This window comes from Dipteris shenzhenensis, chromosome 12 (genome assembly GCF_047967505.1).
Source record: "Dipteris shenzhenensis isolate YYH24624 ecotype China chromosome 12, Dip_SZ_1.0, whole genome shotgun sequence".
NCBI lineage: Eukaryota > Viridiplantae > Streptophyta > Polypodiopsida > Gleicheniales > Dipteridaceae > Dipteris > Dipteris shenzhenensis.
In genome coordinates this window covers 11,270,156-11,294,982 of record NC_141607.1, presented here as the reverse complement: position 1 = coordinate 11,294,982, position 24,827 = coordinate 11,270,156, and the positions used below count along the sequence as shown (strand labels likewise).

Genomic DNA, 24,827 nt, shown 5'->3' with positions numbered 1-24,827 from the left:
TCCATCCTAATATCTTCCCCTTGCAAATGGACAGCCAAGACGTAAAGACTTCTGAAGGTTTGCTCATCCAAACCCTCAGCTGTAACTGTCCTCATGGTTGTCTTCATTGCCCCATATCATACCACTCAAACACACATTCTTGCCTTCAGCTACCTCATCTCATTTTAGCACAGACATGTCATAGTCCGTCCCTTGAATTTGCAATTCATCTCGCCAATCTCATTTCTTGCTAGAATCCACCTTCACTCCCTTCATATTAACATGGAAGGTACATTGGAAGGTATAGAAGACGTATTATGTGGCATGGCCTTTGAGGATACATGGAAGGGTCTAGGCATTCAGAATTTAAATTTATTATTATACCCATGTGGCTGAGATAAGGATACAAGGGGTGTGGAGTAGGAACCTTATGAGTAGGAGCAGGCATCAAAGTAGGGAGCTTATCAGGAGTACATAGCCTTGGTGAAGAAGGATGGATTTGAGATCTTTGCAAGCTCTGATGATAAGTTATTGTGAAGGGGTTAACAAATGACAGTGAATTGTGAAACAGCGGACTGTGCCGGAGGATGTACATGATTAGCTTGGGTACTGGGTGGGCATGTTCTTGAGTATGAGGGAGTGATTGGGAATGAAAGACATAAGCATAATAAAAAATGTTACATTATACTATTGTGAAATGGCCTTCATTGCATCATTTTTAGGCTGAGAGCCTTTGGGTCTAGGATTGAAGTCTCTTATTAGTGCTATGCCATCTCAATAAACAGCGCATTTTCCTTCCTTTCAAACTACTTCTACTTTTGTCAATTCTGCATTTCTTGCCTTGAGCTGAGTCAGGGTGAGCTCCTCTAAAATCCATATTCTAGTACCTCTGTATGTGTGTGTGTGTGTGTGTGTGTGTGTGTGTGTGTACTTTGGGTGGAGTACATGAGGCAGGTCATTTTGCGGTTGCTATGCCTTGGGATCCTTTATTTGACCCAGCCCGATCACTCCTTAGCTTTTGTCCTGTTTGGATTACTCTCAAAGATTTGCCGGTTCCTCTTATTCAGCATGTGCCCTCTCTGGCCGCTCTGCTAGGCCGTGTTCTTTTCATTCCCAAGCAGGGTTTTCTGGTCACAAGCAGAGATATACGGGTGTGTGTTCTTTGGGATACGGAGCAGCTGATTCCTTCATGCTTGGAGTGGATTTTGGACTGCCTCACTCCCTCCGGATTCCACTTCGTTTTGCCTCCTTTCCTAATGCATGTTATAAATGTTGGCAATTGGGCCATTTTGCTAGAGTATGCCCTTCTCCATGCTCTTCAGCTTCAGCTCAGAAGCCCTCTGATCCTCCTGTTCCAGTTCCTCCTGTTCCTATCTCTTCTTCTACCATACAAGAAGTTAGGCATTTTGCTAAACCCTCTAAGGTTTGGAGAGGAGTTCAGGCAGACACGGCGGTTAAAGATTCCAATCCTTTTGCTGTTTTGGCAGTTCCGGATCCTATTACTACAGATTCTCTTGTTCCTTGTGATCCTGCTGTTGTTTCTATTTCCAAGAGCGAAGTTGCAATGTTGGATGCTTCCTCTCTGATGGAAAGTTTTGCTGTTATGCAAGATGTCATGGAATCCTCTTCTCTCCAGCAACTTCCTGCATTAGAGGAAACTTTGGAATGTTTTTCAGCTCAGGATGTAAATGTTCAGGATGCAGATGTTCCCTTCTCCTTGGAGCTTCAACCTCCTTTGATTGAGAACTCTACTACAGTACAGCCATCTTTACAGGGCCTTTCATCTTCAGCTGCAGATGTTTCCTTTTCTCTGGAGTCTTTTCATCCTTGGTTGAGACAGGTTTTTTATCCTCTGGTTCAAAAGTTCCGGTTGCCAGCTTATATTAAGAAGAACCACAAGGGCAAAAAACAACTTTGTTTTATTGATGGTGATGTCACTCCGTTACATGGTTTTCTGCAAGCTAATAATCTCACTTTAGAGGATATTTTACTTGATCCTCCTCCAAGTGACTTGTAATCAGTTTTTTATCTTATCTGGCAGACTTCTTAGGTTTCTTTCAGAAGCATACTTGTAATCTTTTAACTTTTGTACTTCATGGTGGGTTTTTTTTCTCTTTTGGAGGTTTCCCACACAGAAATATATGATTTCACTATTTTTTTAAAATTATGTGTGTGTGTGTGTGTGTGAGAGAGAGAGAGAGAGAGAGATTCAAAATTTGATGGATTCTCTTTCTCTGTTTCCCTTGCAGCAGGTCTTTATGTTAATTTTGAAAATTCCAAACTCCTACCTCTGAAACAATGTGATTGGCATGCTATTCTTTGGCCAAGGCAAATCATGGAGTCACAGGCAATAATCAAACATTTGGGCTATCCTATTGGCTGGCTGGTTACTCGGAAGCAGCAGCTAAAATGGATATTTCAGAAGCTTCATGCTAAGCTGCATTACTGGAAGATTTCTACATGGCCTCTTCATGTTAGGCTCCGGATAGTGCAATCCATTGTCATGGCCTATGTTCAATTTTATTTGCCTCTATTTGGAAAACTAAGTCTTCAGTCAAGGCACTGAGGTTGTTGAGAATGGATAAAGTATGTTTTCCAAGGAGAAATGGAGGGCTGAATGTGCTAAACCTTAGCCTTCATACATTGTCCCGAAAGATTTCAATGATGCTTACTTTCTTTCAGCGGATTCAGCCATGGACACTTATGCTATCACATATGTGTCATACTTTGATTACTGATGCTGGCAAATGGGAAATTGATATATGGGAAGTCATACTGGGCCAATATGTGGGAAAGATTCCACGCAACCCATTTGTCACTGCTTTGATCCAAGATTGGAAACAGGTGCTCTCACATATTAAGTGGGATCCTCCACATCCTGCTGCCAGCTCATTACGCATGGAGAGTATTTACTGGAGTGCTGTTTTTGACTCTCCACTTGCACTGCAGGAGCCTGTCAGGGCATATAATCTAAGTAAAAGGGGCATTCATTACATAGCTGATGTGCTGGATGAGGCTATGGCTACTTATGGATTAGGTATGCATCACACGAATATTTGGAACCAAATTAAGGATCTGCTGCAACCACTCTTGCCAATCCCTCCCCTTTCAACTAGATAGAGATTGGCTGAATGGAAATTACAGCCTGTTGGGTTAAATCTCCGTCCTGTACCTCTTTGTAAGCTCACATCTATCAAAACATACATGTTGTTGCAGCCCATGCCTTGGATACATAATCATGCCAATGCTCTGTGACACATGCAAAAACCACTATCTTGGTGGAGGAAGAATTGGGATGCACTGTGGCATGCTAAGTTACCTTTGAAACAAAAACTCTTCTTGTGGCGGTGCATGACAGGTACTTTACCAGTGGGTGTAATATTGGCAAAGCGGAGAATAGCCACAGCCTCGTCTCCGTTGTACTGCACCAACTGAGACAATAGCTCATTTGTTTTAGCATTGCCCCTGCACAAAATCATTGCTTCAGCAGATTTGGACACTCTTGAGGCTTCGTTTCCCTAACTCAACTTTTGGGAAACTTTTCTGGCTATTTGGCAGATGTCCTGCTCCACTGACTCAATATTCTTTGCTCCTTTTTTGGATTAGATATTGAGCTCTTTGGACTTTGAGGACTGAACATAACATGGCGTATCTACACAGACAGTTTACTCAGCCATATCAGTTCTTCAGAGCCTCCATGAAGCAATCTGTTTATGATGCCTGTCAAGAGGGTGATCTTCATAGCTCTTGCATGGAGATTGTTTTCTTGTGTTTTTGATGTGCATGAGATTCTACTCTTTCGAGAATCTCTTTGTAAAGTATTGAAACTGTAATATTATAACAGTGAAATTACCCCCCAAAAAGAAGTGAGAGAGAGAGAGAGATTTATCAACATGTGGGGAACTACAGATTTCTATCACACCTCCAAGAGAAAGTATTGACTAAAATAAAATGAGAACTGACATGAAACAAAGGAGAGTCCATGTCCTGGAGTATCTCCTATCATTTCCAATTGCATTTGTCATAACTAGTCTAGGCTCCAAGTGGGCCTGCCGACTGGGAGTCTTGATGTCTCTAGAAAAATTTTGAAATCAACTGCTAGGGTCCTCTTGTAGGGCATACTCTTGGTTTATTAATGTCTACACGAGAGCTATGAGGCAATCAGAGTTACACCATGAGAATAATAACCCCTAATAGGCAATCTGCATGTGTCTAACACACCTTTAGAATCTAACGTCAAAACTTGAAGTAGAAGTAGTACTAAACTATGTGTGTGTAGCCTAAGCTCCTGAGCATTTGACTGCAATCGCACAGGGAATCCTTCTGCCTCTAGAACATCTCATCCATTTGCAATTGTCGCCCCTACTCCTCTTATGAGACACTCGTGGGAAGTCATGAGGGTACATGACAGATTGATGTGGCATTGAGGATGTCTTGAATGGGGTAATGTCTCCAGGCAGTTGGCTCAAGGTCTTAGATCAGACAATCTCCAATCAATGTGGGCTTCTGCGAGGCTACAATGAGAGTGCCTTAGATGGGGTGCCTACTCGTTGGTCATGGCTCTGTCCTCATCCTTGTCTAGAGCTTGGGCTTACGGTTGCATGCCTGGCACTGTCCACTAAGTGGCTCTTCTCGGATATTAAAGTCTTGATCCACTACTGTCTGTGCTCCTGCCAGGAGCTGGTCGTATGAACAAGCGTTTGACGTGTTAGATTATGAGTAGTATGCTGTGAAACTACCCTTCGGACATTTTTGCCCTCTGGTTAGAAGGTACTTTCCCCAATAAGATTAGTATGCCAGTGCAGAGCATATATATCCTCATTTTGGTTTTTCATGTTGTGACACACTCTTGCAATCGATCGTGCGTTTTTGTGTGTTCACCATTCGCTTTATTACACATTCACTTTATTCAACATTCGGTATCACAACTGGCTTGCTTCGATTCTGATCAGCCCGCGTCTGTTTCACTGCCTCGCACTTTCAAAGGCAAGCTCTATCGCGATACAGCTGCTGATCAGCCCTGTTTGGTTCAACAGCCACCTGTTTTGGCATAAAGTCACTTCAGTTTTTCAATCAACTATTGCCTTTAATTTTTTGCCAGGCCACCTTCAGTATAAGTTTCTAGGCGTCACTTCGAGATGTTTGACTGCCTTTCGACTGGCCACACCTATTTTTGGTTGTCGCCTCTGATTTAGAGATGATTTCAGAGCTATTCGTGTTCCTACACCATTTCCAGCCTAAGTCTCGACCCTCCACGCAGCAAATGACGATGTGTACCCATGCAAGCAGACGATCGACACAAGCCTCAGCTCAAGTCAACAAGATCAATCGCGTTCACACTCAGTGACTTCTACTGAACCTTCTGCTCGTTTCTCGTGTTTGTCCACCAACCAGTGGCACACCAACAAAGCGACTCCGCCATTGACACTTAGTGCAACCCACAGGGGGCTTTGGTGGTGCAACAGGCCCCACGTCATCCTTGCGACCCCAGGGCAACAGTCAACAGTGTGCCGCGTCAGTAGTGCACTACGTCAACCATGTGCCACGTCAGTCCTATCTGCAATGTTAACCCTGTGTATCACATCGATAGCACAACAGTGACAAGTCAACAATAGCTTGCAGTCAAGGCAACAAGTTCTCTTGCAGCAGTCAGTAGTAGGGGTCAGCTCATATTTTTTGCAGATTTTCTTGCAATGTTCAAATTGTAACCTGTTTGGTGGAGCTTTGTTCCAGGAGGACAAGCTTGATAGCACCAATTATTCTTTGTGGAGTTTCATGGTAAAGAATGTGTTAGTTGCCAAGGGTCTATGGGGTCTAATAAAGGGAGTGTGACTGATACTTAAGATTCCAGGAAACTTTTCTTTGTTGACTTGCAGCTTGCTGCTATTGGAAAAATAGTATCTTGCACCAATATTTCTTCATATTCTATGAAGGAAGATTACTTATCATCAGTAGATGGAACTTATTTGTGTCTTCCAAATGCCTTATATGTTTCAAGAATAAAGAAGGATTTGCTTTCTTTTTCCTCTTTGGTGGAAGAGGATATGCTGTCACATTGAGATGATCACGGCATTATAAGAGATAGAGAAAAGACTAACATGGTTTATATCGGTTGGATACACATGACCACAGCATGCAATGCTTATGTGGCCACAATACCTTCTGCAATGAAGGATGCAAATTTGTGCATACTAGATTTGACCATGTGAGCTATGCATGACAGTTTGCAACTATTACAGGAACATAATACAGTTGTAGGGACTTGCATCAGGAAGTCAATGTGAGTCAACCTATCGGTTTCAAGAGATAAATAAGTCCCGGGGGGCCCGACCCTAGCGTACTCGCTAACTGACTGGCTTTCGTAGCACTGGACCGGCATGAATTACTACTATTCAGTTTGCGTATGCCTCACCAGGAAAATAAAGTATGCAAGCTGCATAAGGCAATTATGGCTTAAACAAGCTCCACAGGCTTGGTATGAGAAGATTCATATTATTTGATCAGCCAAGGGCTAAACAACAGTCCAACTAAAAGTACCCTGTATGTCAAGAAAGACGGGAGATTTGTTGATGGTCATCCGTTATGTGGATGATGTCCTGGTCACAGACACCAATCAAGAGAAACTTCTTGAAGCTTCATTTAGAATGTCACACTATTATTTGGGAATTCAGTTTATGCAGTCACAAGAGAGCACTGCCACGAAACAGTCCAAGTATATACAAGGACTGCTATACAAGTATATACAAAGACTGTTATACAGGATTGTAAGCCAATTGCAGCTCCTGCTGAACAAGTATGATGATGCTAAACCATCTGATGTTACCATCTGCAGTCAGGCTATTCGCTTCCTCACTAAGTATGGAAGGCATGTCCTCATATTCAGATTGGGGTGTTACAGGTGAGCAAATATTTGCACAGTCCAAAGGCCACTCACTGGTATCCAGTAAAACCATTTTTAGATATTTGCAGGGCACCAACATTTAGGATTGTTTTGTGCCAGTGGGGTGAGTCTCAGTTCCATGTATTCAATTATTCAGACTGGGCTGGTAACTATGATAGTAGACAGCACATCAATGGAAATCGTTTCCTTCTTGGCAGCTTATGGATATCTTGGTTGAGCAAGAAACAACCCACTATGGCCACCTCTTCATGCGAGGCTGAGTAGAGAGCAGCCTTCAGAAGTATGGTTGAGTGTGTATGCCTCTGGAGATTGATGGCAGATCTTCAAGGGTTTTGCAGCCACTCACACCTATTCTCACCGACAGCCCAAGCGCTTATTGCAGTAGCACGGAATCCTATGTTTCATGCTCGCATGAAATACATTAAGGCACATTATCATTATGTCAAAGAGCGACTGCTGCAAGAGAAGTCAGCCTACATCACCAAAGTACTACACGGAGGAAAGTTAAAAGCTTTCCGCAAAGCTTTAGGCTTACTTCCTTTTGGTGATTGATCCATTTCTCTGTGAATGTTCACTACAAGGAGATTTGTTAGATTACGAGTAGTGTCATGTGAACCTACCCTTGCAACACTTTTCCACTCCAATTAGGAGGTTTTTCCCCCTAGGGTTAGTATTAGGGTTAATGTGCCAGTGTTTTTTTTTTTTTTTTTTTTTTTGCCGAAAAAACAGTTCTAATTATATTACTTCGAGAACAAGATACAAGAGGTCAGCTTATAGCTGACGGGCTGCGTTCACAAACCGGACGCAGCCCAAAAGGTAGCATAATAAATCATACTCTCACGGAGGAATATGCTGAGTGTGAATGAACAGCCATCGGGGTGGTGAGTAGTGCCACCGAAGGCCCTGCGTAGTCTGCTCGAAGAAGAGGCTCTGTGTATCCCAAGCCTGGAGGAAGCGTCTCCGCTTCTCCTGACCAGCCCGGGAGTCTCCCTGAATCTGGTCCCACTGGCCTCTGAGGGTATGAATAATCTCACTCCAAATCTCCGCCATGATCTGGGCAGTCGATAAGGAGGTGCCGCCGAGGATCTGCGCGCAGCGCGAGGTCCAGATGTGCCATCCTGTAATGCTGCTGATAATCTCCCAGACTGGCTGCCTCTCCCGAACTCCTGTATCAGCCTCTGCTAGGTGCTGTGGGATACCCTCGAGCGGCCCCCACGTCCCCTGTATGATAAGGAAAGTGGGGTCCTGCTGGCATGCCTCGAACAAGTGATGAAGACCAGGTGCGGTGCTGCACCAACAGAACGCGCCCCAAGTGATCACTCCTAGCTCTGGTGCTGCACGAGTAAGAAGCCCGAAAGTCCACCTCCACACTTCCTGGGCGCGCGTGCAGCTCCACAGGCAGTGTTTTGGTGACTCCTCATCCGCATGGCAAATCTGACAGCAACCGTCCTGGCCTATCTGCCTCAACCAGCTCCCCACTGGAAGACCTTTGTGGGTAAGAAGCCACAGGAAGTATGAGATCTTCCGCGGCCGCCAGCTCTCCCACAAGGCCTTCCAGAAAGCCTGCAAAAAGAACCTGGAAATACCCTGTGCGTACCAGCTAGGACGCTGGGTGGGGGGGCGGCTCTGCATCCTCCCGAGAACTCGCCTGCCCAGAGTCGTGCTGTAAGCGAAGAAGGAAGTCGGCCCCTGTCCTGTCACAATCTCTGGCCACCACCACTCTCCTGGGTCCCACTCAAGCTCTGACAAGGCCCGCCCCTCCCAGAGCCAAAGACGCCAAAGCTGCAACTGGTCCTGCTCGATACTGGGGTCGGTATGCCAGACCTTCCCCAGAAGGCCTACGACCCTAACCCTCTGCCACGGGAGTAGGGGGTCGATGAGCGCATCCTCTCTCCTGAGTCGTCCGTCCCCTGAAACCGCGAAGAAGGCGATAGAGGAGTCATCCAAACGTCCTGCGACCACCAGTGGGATGCCACGGGGGGTGAACTGTCCCAGCCAGTGGGTGTCTCCAGGCATGAGGACCTGAGGCTCAGGTGGGGCCAACCAAGCGGCTGGGATCGCACCGTCGATCTCCGTGCGTCTCGCCTGGACTCCGCGTGCACCTCCCGCTGCGTCTGCAAGATCGGCCATCTCCAGATGTCTGTACGTATCCCTCCAAACTCGAAGGGACCGGGCTGGCCCCCTCATCCAGCCGTCCCACCTGATATGTGATCTCTCCCCCAACTGAAGGCCCTCGGCGTCTCTGACCTGCCCATTCCAGACGAGCGGCTGGCGATCGATCTCCTCCTGACAGCTGGGCTGGGACTGAATGAGACTGAGACGGAGCCGCCTCCAAACCATGAGGAGGCTACGAACGAGTGGGGAGCGGGGCTGAGTGAGCGGGGCGGAAGTGAAGATCCACCTGAAGGACGGTAGCCACTCTCCACCTCGGCGCGGGACACAAGAGCCGACTCCCTGCTGAAGTAACATCTTCCACGTCTGCCCCCCTGGGGTCAAACCGTGGATGATAAGCTTGCCTAACAAGGCCTGACTCTGAAGCTCTGGATCAATGACCCCCAGACCCCCCTCCGCCTGCGGAAGAATGACTGTCTGCCAAGCAACCCTGGCTCTGGTATCTCTCTGCCCATCCTCCCCAGACCAAAGAAAGTTTCGAACCAACCTCCTGAGCTGTGCCACGCTGGATCTCGAGAAGCACCAACAGGAAGCCACATACCAAGCCGTGGCTAGAAGGACCTGGTTAACTACTAAAGCACGACCTGCAAGGGACAGCTTAGCAGTGCTCCAGAAAGCCAGCTTCCGTCGGATGGAATCTAGCACCGGGAGAAACTGCTGAGCTGGCGTAATGTCTAGGCCAACCTGGAAGCCAAGGTATCTAGCTGTCTGTCCACGTGAAATCCATCTGAAGCCCAGGAATCGCCCCCACTGAGAACACGCCCCCGGGTCTGTGAGAAAACCAACTGATTTGTTCCAGTTGATTTTCGCACCAGCGGCCGAGCAGAAAACCTCCAGGGCCATCCGCACCCTCTCTAGCATCCTCTCATCGTCCTGGACATAAAGGGCTGTATCATCTGCGTACTCTGAGTCCAGAAGCTCCGTGTCCTCCCGGAGTGGAAGGCGAACACCCCTGAGCCCTGTGGACCTCGCCCGAAGGTAGTAAGTCATGGCCTCGGCGAAGAAGAGAAACAGATAAGGAGCCAGGGGACAGCCCTGACGTACTGATCTCTCCAAGCTGAAACGCTCACCCATCCTGCCTCCAATGATGACTCTGCTAGACGTTGTCCTGTACAAAGCTGAGATACCCTGAATCCAGCCTGCCGGGAAACCTAGCCGCTCCAGAGTCCCCTCCAAAAAGGACCAATCCACGCGATCGTAGGCCTTCTCGAAGTCGAGAAGTAAAATGGCAAGGTGTGAACCGCTGTACTGAGCCCACTCCGCCGCCTCTGAAAAGGTGAAGACATTATCCAGGATACTGCGATCCTGGACAAAGCCTGTCTGAGTGTCATGGACGAGGTCTGGGAGTAGAGGTCGAACTCTGGCACTGATCATCTTGGCGAGGATTTTGTAGGCAGTGGTAAGGAGAGTGATCGGACGCCACTGGCGGATCTCCTGTCTATCTCCTCCCTTCGGGATGAGGCAAATCAGTCCCGAGGAAAGGCTCTCTGGCATCTGACCGCTGCTGAAAATCCCCTGCAGAGCTGCAAGGAGGGGCTGATGGATCTGGTCCCAGAAGGAGGTGAAGAAAGCTCGGGATAGCCCATCCTCACCTGGGCATTTCTGCCCATCAATAGCCATCAAGGCCTCCAACATCTCATCCGCGGTGAACGGCGCCAACAACGTCGCCTGCATGCTGGGCTGGACCAGGGATGGAATGTGCCTCCACACCTCCTCACGGTCACGACTAGCACGAGGGGCAAGTGGCTCCTGCTGGAAGAGGGTCCTGTAGAAGTCAGTGGCCAACCCCAGGACCTCCCCCGGGTCCGTAACAAAGTGACCATCCGCTGTCCTGAGACTCCGTAGCTGATCACCTGCAGCTCTCTGGCCGTGTGTCCTGAAGAACTCCCTGCACATCCGGTCACCCTTCCGGGCCCAGAAGGAGAGAGAGGCGTGATAGGAGAACTCGGAGCGACGCTGGAGGGTCTCCTCCAAGAGGGCTCTGGCTCGAAGGGCCTGGATCCGAAGCTCCTCCGAGCCCGGGGAAGACTGCTGAAGTCGCTGAATGGAGGCGAGGTCCCTCCGAAGAGCTCTCTCTCTGCCCCACCAATCCTGTCGAACCTGTAGGGCTGCGAGCTGGCAGATCTGGCTGGACTCCTGCAGAGCCTGCGCTACCGAGTCTACCAGATCCATGCCCTCCCCCCAGTCTCTGTCCCAAAGACTGCATATGCTGCTACGGACGTCCACCCTCGAGAAGATGGAATCGGGAATCCTGCATGATCGGGGGGGGAGAGTCTGGGCTGCCGAATCTAATGAGAGGAGCACAGGCGCATGGTCGGATAGTGTCGTCCCTGGAACAATGCCCGCCTGGCCACCTCTGCTGATGGCCCAATCACTGACATAAAACCTATCAAGCCGCTCCAGGAGTCTGCCTCCTTCCCTGCGGAAGCCCCAAGAGAAGTCCAGGCTCCCGTGCCAACGCCGGAAGGACGGGTCTCTCCAACTGTCCCTCCCTCCTGTCGCGAAGATGAAAGAGTCCCAAGCTGACTGCTCTGCCTGAGCCATACCTGTGAACTCCGGATCTCTACCCTGCTGGTCCTCCAAGGTCTCCAGGTTGTTGAAGTCTCCTCCAACAATCCAGGAATCCATGTCTGGAAGAATCCCTGTAAGTGTCCTCCAGAAGGTGGCTCTGCATCTGAGGTCTGTGGGAGCATAAATGTTGAGGATTCCTATCTTGGATCCCTCCAAAATCAGGCCTACCCAAAGGGCTCGGCCTGGGATCAACGTGCCGTGACCGAAAACTGACTGAGCTAACTGCTCGCACACGGAGGTACAGACCCCCCCGCTCCTCCCCTGTGCGCCGATCGAAGGCTCCCAATAAGTGTAGGAGCGTCCAGGGAGAACCTTCCCGCAGCTACGGGCATGAGCCGCAGAAAGCTTGTGCTCCTGGAGCAGCAGTACATCCAATTGACCAATCACTGCAGGCTGAAGTTCCTGACGCAAAATGAGCTTCCTGGGACCACGGGTACTCGAAGAGTGAAACCCGTTCACATTCCAGGATACGAGGTGTAGGCTCATGGAGAGGGATGGGGGGCTGCGAACAGCTGTCTGCTCGCAGAAGAAGTCGAAGAAGAATCAGACAGATCGGAGTGGAGGCGCTGCCGCTTGTGAGAAGGTTTGGAAGGGGAGACGGGGTCGTCCTGCCCGTTCTTCAACACCTTCAGCAAAGGCGAGAGGCCTCTAGTGCCATGAACAAATGCTTTCTCGAGCCAGCTCGAGATCTCTGAAGCGGTCATCCCGTAGAAGGTTCGGAGTTTCTGTTGGGACCAAGCTCTGACATCCTGGGGAAGAGGCCATGCCAGGGGGGGTCTGAGGATCACGATCAATCGGAAACGTTTGGCAGCTCAACGCCACCGCAAGCGCACATCGCCCTCGGACCACTGAGTCTCGAGGAGCTGCCCACCGGACGGGCCTATCCAGGAGCAAATCTGGGCGTGTGTCTGCTCTCTAAGAGCCTCCCACACCGAGTCGTCTGTCCAGGTCTCGGTGCCATCGCTGAGGAACGTGAAGGCGAAGCTAGGGCCATCCCTGGGAGCCAAGGCACCAATCCTCCCATCCGCCCCTTTGCGGAGCATGAAGATACTAATGTCGAGACAAGCCGGGAAGGTCCCAAGGTCGGCCACATCCAGGTAGTCCCAGGGGCCAGATCTGTAAAAGTCTCGAGGGAGCTCTCTCTCCTGGAGCTGAGACCCAGCTGAGTCTGCCACTGAGGGGCTAGCGGGAAGGGAAACCTGCTCCACTGGTGGTACAGACACCGGGTGTCCTGCAAGCGGGGGAGGAGGGGGAGGAGGCTGCGGGATAGGCGACTCGGGCTCCACGGAGGCGACTGGCGGAGAAGGTGGAGGAGGTGGAGCGGAGGCTGCACTCGGTTGGGAAGGCGACGGTGCAGCTAACTCTGTAGGAGGGGCGAGGGGAGCAGGGGGGGGAGGGGGATGGGGATGCATCTGGAACTGGGGCTGAGAGGGAGGGGGAGGGGGAGGGGACTGAGGAAAAGGAGGCGGGGGCTGAAACTGCGGGGCGGGCGAAGGGGGGGGAAACTGGGGAAACTGGGGAGAAGGCGGGGGGGTGGGAGAGAGGAGGATCTGAGGCTGTGGAGGGCGGGCTGCCGTCGAAGAAGAGGCTCTCCCAGGTCCCTGGGGCATCTGCCTGTCAGGTCTGTGGAGTGCAGCTGCAGGAATGGTGACCTCTGCCTCCTTGCCTTTATCCGAAATCTTCTTATACTTTCCTCTTTTCCTTCGAACCTCGGTCCAACCGCCCACTACCTCTGGCCCAGGCTCCGACTGCCTCGGCTCCTCCTGACGTGGCTGTCCGGGGGGGGGAGGTGGGGACGGAGGGGGCGGGGGCGGGGAGGGTCGAGACGAGCTGGCAAAGCGTGGACAAGCAGCCGCCAAGTGCCCAAAGCCATGGCACCGCAGGCACTGACCTGGCTGTCCGGTGACTATCATGCTCTGGGTGATACTGCCGGCACCTGTAACGATCTCGATCACTGCAGGGAGAGTCGCAGGATCCGCCACAGCCACACGGACTCGGGGAGCTCCTGCCGTGGTCACCGCGTCGGCAAAGGTGTCGTGCATAACCCAGCCAAAATGGGAGCCCAAGTCCCTGACAATCGGCCGCAGCTCAGTAGCAAGCCCTGGAAAAACTAGTGTCACTGGGTGGCGAGGTATACGGAACCGAGTATCGAAATCCGCTGCGCTGAAACCTCGGTACCACGGGACTATCATGATGATCTTCCCATCCACCGATGTGGGGGAACCGGCAATCAGATTGCTCGCAGCTTTCTCACTGGAGAGTTTGAGCCAGAAGATGCCCCTTCCCATAAGGGCCACCTCCTCGATATGGCCATCCTCTAGCAAGAGAGTGGACTGGAGCCAGTCCCTGATGGTAGACCTGGAGGGGGAGTGTCCAATGACTCTACCGTAAACAGAGGTACGAGCAAAGTCACTGGCTACCTCCTGAACACGAGATGATTGTTGCTCTGTCAGGATAACGCGGTAGGCATCTGGAGAGGGAGGGTCCGACTGGGCCTCCGGATCCGGGCTGGGGGCCGCCATACCGCCAAGACTAACTGCAAGCTTCCGATGAAGAAAAACAGGCTGCCACCCAAGAAGAGATGAAGCGGCGGTGGAGCCTGGGGGTGAGGCGGGCGAGGCGAAATGAAGGGTCGGAGGGGTCGAAGCGGAGGGCGGGGCGGAGGCTGCGGGATGCGGGGAGTACGGAAGGGGCGGGGAGGGCGGGGGGGGGGGGGGGGGGTGCAGTTGGAATGGCGGGGGTGGAGGGGTGAAGCGGGGGGGCGGGGGGAGCGGAATGAGGCGGGGCGGGTGAAGCGAGGGGGTGAAGGAGCAGCGAGGGGGCGGGTTGGAGCGGGGGGATGGCGAGGGAGCAGCGAGGGGCGGAGTGGAGCGGAGGCGGGGCGAGGGCGAGGCGGGCTGGAGAGAAAGAGGGGGGGGGGGGGGGGGGGGGACGAGGCGAGGCGAGGCGGGATGGAGCGGAGGGGGCGGCTGGAGCGGCGGCAAGGGGGGGGGGTTGGAGCGGGGGCGAGGGGCGGGTTGGAGCGAGGGGGCGGGATGGAGCGGAGGAAGGGGCGGGATGGAGCGAGGGGGCGGGATGGAGCGAGGGGCGGCTGGAGCGGAGGTGAGGCGAAGGGGTAGCGGGGTGCCGGCGGGGGGGGGAGGAGAGGGGACGGGGGTCGAGGGCGGACGGGAGGGGTGGAGGTGGACGCGGCGAGGGGGGGGGAGCGAAGGGGAGGTAGGGGCTAACAGCGAGGGGGGGAGGGGAAGCTCGCAGGAGCGTAGCCGAGAAGGAGACTTGGGAGGCTTTGCTGATAGTTTTTAATGTGCCAGTGTAGAGGATATACATCCTCATTTTGGTTTTTCATGTTGTTACACACACTCTTGTTGTCACCATTTGGTACTTCTCTCAAGAAATAAAGTATAATCTTTATTAGAAATTGACTTCGGTCAAAGAATGTTGATTTTGGTTAACTAAGAATAAGTTTTATTGTTTTACTTTTGCTTTGCATTGGTGAAAGAGAACTGTGGGGATGTCCCACAAGGGATTAGGATTAGTCCAAGAACTAAGAATGTATGCATTTCGCTAACCTCTAATGGGTTAAAGTGTTGGAATTTGTTTGTGCAATGAGTAGGCCCCAAGAGAGCCCAAAAAGAACCCAAGATTGGGAAGAAAAGCACAAAAAGCAGGTCCAACAAGGCTCTAAAGCAAGGACAAGGGGGAACCTCTTTAAAAAGCGGGCCCACAAGGCACCTAAAGCCTCCACTTTAGGATGAAAAGCCTAAAATCTTGGCTTTTATGTAAAAGTAGCTTTTAGAAACCAGGCCCTAGCTTTTTCCTAGGCCAAGTCTATAAAAGAAAGGCCCTAAGCCTCCCACATGTATTCAGAGTTATAATCAGTTCCATGCTCTCTCAATAGCCAGTTGTAAAAAGATTATTCTATTGCAATAAAGACCTTCCGGGGGGGGGGGGGCGATCCAGCCCTTATTTCTAGGTCCTCGTGTGGTGTTTTGTCTTCTCTCCCCCACTCCTAGAGTTCTATCTATTGCTGCGAATCAACTCTCTCTGAATTGTGACTTGCTCTAGCCCCAAGATATTGTATCATCCGCACGTGTGAGTGCCCAGATCTGCTGCAAATTGATTCCAGGGAGCCTAGCACTGCTGCGATTTATTTTGGAAGCTGTTTTGTGTGTTGCGAACTGCTCAAAAGTGTCTTAATAGCAGCAATTTTATTGCAATAGTAATTTCAAGTATCTTAACGTTTGGTTTCGATTGCAATAGATCGTATGTTTTTTGTGTGTTCACATTCACTTTTTTCAACATGACGTGTGACCTCTAATTAAAAAAAGGCAGTGCACGATAGATAATCGGGGGATTTCACACAAAGCTGTACGAAAAGGCAGCATTGCTTCAAGATATTTATCTTTAGTCACTCTTTTTTACAATGGGTCCCAAAATCAATTGCAGCAGTCCAAGCGTACCAAAAACCTTACCTCTCAAATTACAACAAGAAAACAACAAAAAAGTGTGCTCCTTAAGCCATGTGTTCTAATTCTCACCTGGCTTGGATTTTCAGCATTCAAGTAATGCCTGAAAAAGTGATATTGGGTCTCCTTATCTGGATATCTGCGCACAAAAAACTTTTTGAGAAAAGAAAAAAGGTATTGATAATAACAATTATGCCATATCCACGTAATACGATTGGGCATATCTTACCAGCCATGCACAAATACAAAGAGATCAACACAAATCACATATTTTGTGTACATGACAACTATAAAATATTGTATAGCAGGTAGCTTACAAGCTGTAGTCACACTCAAATCCAGCATATTCTGCAAAGTGATTGCCGATGTCATATCCACGATAATTGTAGGAGCCATACTCAAAATCAATTATGTAAAGCTTATCTGGAATGTAAGCAAGAAAGGAAATTCTAATAAGGTTTAATATCCTCAAGCACTTAAGATCATTGCGCATATAGAACAAAAATGTAACACTTCCATTTAGATGGGTGGCATAAAGGAAGAGAGCAACATTGAAACTGAGACTCTCACCTTCAGCCTCACTGTACATGAAGTTTCCAGAAAGCAAATCATTATGAGCAAACACAACAGGTGCGCTCAGCAGATCACTCATATCCTGTAAAATTTTAAAGAATGATATAAAACAAAATGACAAGAGGCTCAATCGTGAACACAATCAAACATTGTGCGATCCATATGCAACAGAAAAAGACTACCAAAACGCTTACTGACTCTAAAAAATCCCTTAAGATCCTGAAATATCTATATAATCAAAAGAATATAGGAGTTTCTGTCAATCTATTGAGGTGCTCCTTCACATATATCACAGTGCTGGTAGAAAATATCTCATGCCTATACAAAAACTCGGCAAAAACATATAAGACTAAGTCTCAACTTTCCCATGGTTCCTCACGAAGTAAGGGCACACAAACAAGATTCCATCCTTTCTTTCTCATGAAATTACCAAAGGAATGGTCAATCAGTTTAAATAAATTGCCTTCTCTTCTTGTTACCTTCCTGTTTAACTTAATCCAAGAAGGACTTCTCCTTGTTGTATGCTAGCTGCTAGCTTCATTAGGTTTTACATGTACAATTCTTAATACTGAGGAAAAGATCTTGAGTTGCTCTCCTACTCTTTTTGCCCTTGGTATGTCTTGGATTTCCATATAACTCCAATTCTAAATCAGATGGGGCTTGAAAAAGAAAGCTGCCCTTGGACCTAAGACTTTATGTGCCAAACTGAGAAAAGGAACCTACAAGTCAAACATGCCATTGTAATGAGAAGCAATTAGAAAAGCAAGCTGTTTTTGCCTCCATAATACAAATGGTTTGCAAATTCATTGAGATAAAAGATAGCTTTATGAGATGATCGACTTGTTTCTAGCTTATCCAGTATTTCTCAGCTCAAGGTGATTACTCTAGGGTACTGTATGGCTATAAAGACATCAATTCTTCTTCTATGCATACAAGTGATACAAGATCTTTTACAGCTCTGGTCAAAGAATGCACTTCAGGGCAGCACGGACTACCATGGCTAGCACTATCCTCTTCTATGACCTTAGCAACGAAGGGTGATCAGAGATACTGGTATGCACACACATGCAAGTGGTTTGAGAGATATGGGGCTCCACATGGACAGATCACCTCCCTTCCAATACATCGATGTGCCATTTCTCCCGCGCGGGTATCACAAGGTCAACCAGGTCATACGCGAGGACCTCCTACAACTACACACATTCATGACCTGGTTGGCACCGAATTAGCTCCCAATGAAGCTCAGCTTCTATAGAGATCATTGTTTGTGCATTTCCAATGAGTACTTTGTTGACCCTCCAGGATATACTCGGATCCATCTCCCCCATTCATTGAGGAGTCATCACACCGACTCCGCTTTGAGAGTGGGCGAGCTGAGGGAGTACCCAAAGAGAGGCGGATTCATACCTTGTGAGACCTATAGGAGATCGAGTCAAAGGAGCATCTCATCTTCAGATGCCCACTGTACTATGAGATCAAACGCCGCTACTATTGTCTCTTTAGACATAGCTTCGGGCTGCTCCCCCACTTCCTCTCTTATCCAGATCAGAGATGCTTAGCCGCCTTCAACCATGAGGCAGTTAGGCATCGAGAGCACCTACTCAGATTACAGAGACAGGGACTGGCGATGCAGGCAAACTCATTTCACAGCATGATCACAGAGTTCTTTTAGTCAGATCACATAGACTACCATTCCACGAGTAGTCGACGAGGTAGAGATCTAGAGCCAACGACACGACACACCCGACAGAGGGAGGACGCATAGATCATGCTTGGACACATCCTTTCTATGTTCAGGCCCAGGGTGCGACCTACAGGAGTTACCACAGCCCTTGTCAGACACAGAGCCACAGCCAGGGGACACACCGGACCACACCCATAGATAGCCGCCAATGCTCTATCTCTAATCTTATGCCACCATAGCTCCGCTTGCCATCAGGTTCTTCATGACCTCCCTTCTAGGGACCTCCGGTATCTGCTCTACCAGACCAGAATTGACATTGGATTTGAGATGACATGATGATGATGATGATGATGATGATGATGTTAGGACTATGTAGCACTGATGCTTTAATGACTCTGTAGCATTTAGCATCTAGCATGGGTGATGATGCTTGTTTCAGTAGCTCTAACCTTTCATCTTGTTGCATGAATGTCATTCAAACATAGCATCCCTGGCATCATCAGTAGGTGCTGCATATTTGGTCAAGCTAGGGGGTCAAAAACCAGAAGATCAAAAGAGCAAGGTTCTCTAGTGGAGTCAAAGTTCATCAGATGGCTTAGCACAAGAAACCAGACAATCGTTGTTGCTTGGAGGGCAACATCAAGGAACAGTGGACTAGTATGGCTTGGATGGAGCATGAACAAAGCGGGGCAAAGTCCAAAGGACCGGGTGTTCCAGAATTGGTCAGAACACATGGAGATCATGTATCACGTCACCATAAAGAAGAACATGGAACAGCTAGAATTGTGGATGTGGTTTAACGGGCTGGACAATCTTCAACAGGTGGTTTCAGGCCACATTGCTATTGAGAGAGGGTGTTGGAATATACGGTCAACTCCCCAATTGTGAGCCCAAATGAGGAGAGCATGGGGGGGAGTAATACCTTATATGCATCATGGCAAAGAAATGGCATACAAGGTTTTCCACAAGGGCAGCACAATGGCTGCCACATGGGCAGCATGATAACATCCTTCTTGGAATTTTTTTGGATTCATCCAAGTGAGGGCATACCAGTCCATAAAAAAATTGGAACGGGACAGCCATCCTCGTGGAAATGACCATGAGCACTCCACGTAGGCTGGCAAGAGATGGCCCAAAGGATGGGCGACAACTGAGAAAGAGCCCAGCACAAGGGGATGGTGGGTTTTATAGACAGGATAGCCCCCGTCGGCCAGGGGCATGTGTCTGCCCCCTCAGGTCAGCCCAGCAACTTGGAGGCCCATTTAATCAACGCCGGTTCAAGATCAAAAGGGAGCTAGTTGGGCCCCATCTGAGCCCTAATCAGCCCTGACTTGAGGGGGCTGGTCAGCCAGCCAAGCAGACACCTGACTCCTATATAAAGAGGCCTCTTTTGCAGTGAGTTGACATTGAGCTCAGCACTTAAAGTCCTAAATCATGGTCAAAGAGGGTTGACCCTGGTCAACCAAAGAATTTATGTTATGTGCATTAGTCTGCATGGTGGGGACACCCATAGAGACTAGAATTAGTCTAAGATTCTATAGAGCTGAAAATTAACGGGTACCATGGTTGAGTGCCTTGAATTAATTGTGCAGGTTCCAAGAGTGGTTTATTACTCTGTTTTTTTGGAGCACAGCTACATTTTAGGAGATGTACACTGCCGCATGTGACCATGGGCTTGAAGAGCTCTAGAAGGTCACCTCATGGCTTGTAGTTAGTTCAAGTTGTGGAGAAGGGCAATTGCTATTTTTGCGCTCTAACTCCCTCTCTCCTTGGTTGTAATCAAATCTGGTTTCTTCTGCATGCAGTAGAGAAGGCTGTGGAACTCTGTAATAGATTTCTTTCAAGTAATAAAGTTACCTTCAGGAGGGTGTTCTGGGCCCTCGAGCTGTGTCTTTGTGAATGTAATATGTGGAAGTCTTTTTCTGAGAAGAGGGCTGTTTCGTGAATCCGGTTGTACCGTGAAGAAATGATATGTTATTGCACGTCGATACTCTTTTCTAGTGTATTCCTAGTCCTTGTTTGGTCTCAGCATGCCAACAAAGCGCTTTGCATTAGTTATCACAGCAACTCTTTTGAGGTACAGACCCTTCAGGTGGCTTTCTTGTGTGCTTGATGGAGCAGGGAAAGGAGGCGATATGGACACACATACACATATACATACTCTTTTTTTTGGCAAGGAATTTTGCATTAAGAAAACATTCATAGCTGTTCCAGAGTGGGACAGCTACCACTCGAAACTTAAAAAAGTAATGAAGAACCTCTCAACTGGACCTGAGGAAGGTCTCCAAGGGAATAAGCATCCTGTAGAGACCGAACAAAGAAGCCCGGATGTATGGAAAGACATTCACTGAAGAGTGCTCATACAGTTGAGTGGTACGAGCACATTACGATGACCAAAGTGCCCAATGTCGACACCAAGAGAAGAAATTATCATACTCCGGGATGGGAGCATATCTTCCAAACAACCAAAACTACTTCCCAAAGGAAGTGGATGGAAAACGAGCTCGAAGCCTTGTCATCAATCTGAAAAAGACATCCCATGCAAGGGATAGGTCCAAAACACACACACACACACAGGATTTATTAAAACCTGCAAAAGGCCAAAGAGATCTATGAGATGGGAAACTCAAGACATTGAGAGAAAAACCCCCATATATGGAGACTATAGGTGTCTATCATACCCCTCTGGATGTAATGTAACTGGAAAAAAAAACCCTTCTATAGACACCTAAAAAGGGGTGTCTATCACACCCCTCTATAGGTGTCTATCAAACCCTCTCACACCCCTCTAGATGTAATGTAACTAGAAATGGAGGTCTAAGACTCTACGCCCTCAGTCTCCTCTCAAGTGGTACGTGAGTGAACTGATGATCTCTGCATGCATCGAGCTACAATCTCAAGGCAAGTCGCAATGCCTCTACAACATGTCAGGGGGTCACAGGTTGGCGGGGGAGAGAGAGAGAGAGAGATTATAGCAGGCAAGGGAGGACCTTCCTCAAGATAGCTTTTCTATCAAAAGAAGGCCACTTTGAGCATTGCTCCAGCCATTTGTGTAAATAGAACTCAAGATGTATTCAATATCTAAAGAAGCTCCTCGTATTTGTTGTATTAGAGAGACAAACTCTCACACCCGTTTTCTCTTGGGACTCGAACATGGGTGGGCACTACGTGAGGCATTTGCCTGCAAAGTCTGGTCAACCAAGCTCATCATAATTCTGTAAACATACATTAAGAACTAAACTCGATTTTTATACTGTACATTTAGACTATCATCACATGAAAAAAACTTATATCCACCAAAAAAAATAAAGAAAAGAAAGCAAAATAATAAAAGAAACGAAAAAGAATCAAATCCCACCTTTAAAGCCTGCAATTCTTCTTTCAGATGCTTGAAAGAAATTGATGCATATCTTCTTTGCTTCGTGCTGTCTTCAAATGTTAAAAACGATGCTGCACGAATTGCTAGCCATTAGGAAGCAACAAAAGAAAACAATGTGCAGGGGCCTCAACAATAACAGTGATTTGGTCTTAACCTTTGTCAAGAAGATTGAAAATGTCTGGCCATAACTGTGGATCTTTTGGGCCAGGAATGTTCACTTCATGGAGTCTTCGCAATTCTTTAGCAATACATGCTCCTAGTGTGGGAGAGCTCATATCTACAGAAGAGACATTAAATCCTTTAAAAACACAGCATCAACAATATCAAGGTCTCATTGTTGTCCATACAGATTAATTGCCATGAATCATGTAGATTCTACAAACATGTCATTGCACCAATACTGTGATTCCTTGATAAAATAGATGTCCTCTAATTAACATGATATCATATTTATACAGCCACTACATACAACCATGACCATCATCTACGGTATTGGACATACTCAATGTACCCCTTGCTGAGTAGCATTTTCAATGGAGGTCAAGGGGTAGTAGCTTTTACAGTCTGTTGGAATATCTTGGTGACAACTTCAATGGCTGTTATCAAATATGAATTTTGAGCAATACTTTGCTATGATAATTTATCTCGGAGAAGTTCATCGCTGAATCTATTCTAATGTCTACCAAAGAAATATTGAGATCTTAACATCCATTGTTAAACTTATGTAAGATATCCAATGTTTCCATGGCTGACAAAGAAACATCTAAGGCCTTCACATGCAATGTTAAATGGACGTGAAGAACCCATATTTTCCTTTGCCAACATTAACAAGCACATTGAAAAGATGAAATCATCAAGAAAAAAATATGGCCATTTACTTTTGCATGAAATTTATATTTGATTACAATAATGGAATTTTGTTAGAATGAGTTTCTTATGGCCACATATTTTGGCATGAAAATCATGTTTTGTTACAATAATGGGACAAGTGGAACTTGTTAGAATAAGTTTCCAGGGGATCTTCAAAGCTACTATCTTCTCTTCCATCAAAATATATGAAAGCTTTGAGAAGATACCGCTTGGGATTAAAGTTCGAGCATCGATGAATGATTGGACCATGCCATTTGGGAAGACTCCCAGCAATTTTGCTCCAAATCCTGCACCAGATAGAAACGATACAGCCTACACAGTTGATGTAAGTTGTTCCCAAATACACAAATGATTGCAAAAAGAACAGGCACCATCTTCACAAATAAATGCGAGTATCAAGAAGGCATGGCACCATTAGGAAAACACTGGCCTCTGGTAAAAAATAGGAACAGAACATAGTTTGATAAGAACAAAAACTAATAAGTTAATGTAACATTGAGTGTCTGAATTTGAACCTTTCAGAATATGTCCATGACTCTAGTTTAATCTCAAAAGAAATACTGCGAAGTCCACAGAAATAAATACTGATTTCCTCTCACAGTATCCAGAAAGTGTTGCTAGAGCTCCATATTAAAGGGCAATGCAAGTATGATGAACATTTTACAGGTACAACATATGAGTGTGAGGACACAAAGACACACACCCTCATGTCATATCAGGCATACAATTATGCCAGATAACATTTGAGTTGAGACAAACCTGAAACTCCCGCTTTCTATCAATCACAGCATCAGTGTTGGGGCCAAAAACTCGAACTGTTACTGAGTCGAACTCATTTCCATCATCTTTAAATGACACTTTAAGCACTGCCAATATAAATATCACAGACTACTACTAATTAGCAATACAAGAACCCTCTTAACACACTCTAAATACAACCCTCACTTCCATTGGCTCCCTTTTTTCCATGGCATGAGTTTAGCAAAGGATAAGACAGCTACAAGGAAAACCTCAATTTTTCCAATACAACAGAGCTTCAGTTTTCCTACAGCATTCAGAGACTTCACAGACTGCAAAGATATCTTCATGGCAAGCCCTTTACTCCACACTGCCAAATTTGAGCCAAGAATCACCTATTAAAGAAACTTCAAGAAAATTTATTTTTCTTTAAAAAGAGATGGTTCAAGGCTTTATTTCTTTCACATGATGCTTGCACTAAATCAAAGACATTAGCTCTTGTGCACATAAAATATGGCAAATGGACATCGTGGATGGCGGGCCACCAGGATGAAAAGTGCATAACCCTTGTGACAAGGTGGCCTAAAGGATCACAATTGTGAGCATAGTTATCCTTAAACTTCAAAACCTTGGAAGCACCAAACATATCAAATGCCAAATTATCTCTATGTATCATGAGCATCTCTTAAGCTTGATCAAATCCATACAATCCTAGAGGGGCCAGTTTAGATTAACACTGAAGTAAAAAAGACACCCCCATCCCCATTTCGTTTTAGTGGCAAGACCTAGGGGTCAGCCTTAATTGAGTTACCTTACAATAAGGTGCCCTAAGGTCCTTAATATTGAGAGTCACAAATATGCCTACACTAGGGTTTGTGTTACATCCCCATTGGGTATGGAAGATGTGAGGTGGTAGTCACTTGTGCTCTAAAGGAAGGCTTCCCCAGCCGGGGAGGAGAAAAGAATCAAATACGTGCACTAGTCAAATCAAATCAAAATCCAAGAAAGTTCTCCATTTTACTTGCTTGCTTGACTAGTCCTACAATTGGCCATCTAAGGCTTCACATCACCCTTACTATCCACATGAACTTATGCGACATGAGCTTACATTTGAAAAGCCCCAAATTAATGTGTGAGCCTATCCCCAAGTTGGAAAGCCTTGCCTCATTCAAACACAATGCAAGCTGCCAATGTTGTATTTGATCGACACTATTTTACCTCAATAGGGCAACAAAACCTCAATGATTCATCAACAAATTCCAAAGCTGGTAACTCCCCCTATTTCAAAAAATGATGCATCCAATCAGATGTCAAAGATCCGAGAGTGGTTCTAGACCATTGCCGGAGTGGGTTCCAGATCCAACATCACCAAAGGGAGCTGTGCTATTAAGAGAATCGGAACTATGCCATTCCAGACCACCACTAGAAAGGAGAGAGTACTCAAGCAGGTACATCATCCGGTCCAAAGCCACAAGCGCATTGATTACAAAAGGG

The 24,827-nt window shown here is 47.4% G+C and overlaps 1 protein-coding gene across 1 annotated transcript in view; it reads right to left on the bottom strand.

Annotated features, from left to right (window-relative positions):
* EMB1187 (Protein kinase superfamily protein) overlaps window positions 1-24,827 on the bottom strand; it is a 39,184-nt gene that overhangs the window by 1,157 nt on the left and 13,200 nt on the right. Inside the window, exons 3-9 of the mRNA XM_087382614.1 lie at window positions 23,355-23,461; window positions 22,802-22,907; window positions 21,880-22,002; window positions 21,705-21,796; window positions 16,660-16,744; window positions 16,407-16,512; window positions 16,162-16,228 (exon numbers count right to left, since the gene is read on the bottom strand). Of these exons, the coding sequence (XP_087238740.1) occupies window positions 16,162-16,228; window positions 16,407-16,512; window positions 16,660-16,744; window positions 21,705-21,796; window positions 21,880-22,002; window positions 22,802-22,907; window positions 23,355-23,461 (686 nt within the window). The remainder of the gene's footprint in view (window positions 1-16,161; window positions 16,229-16,406; window positions 16,513-16,659; window positions 16,745-21,704; window positions 21,797-21,879; window positions 22,003-22,801; window positions 22,908-23,354; window positions 23,462-24,827) is intronic.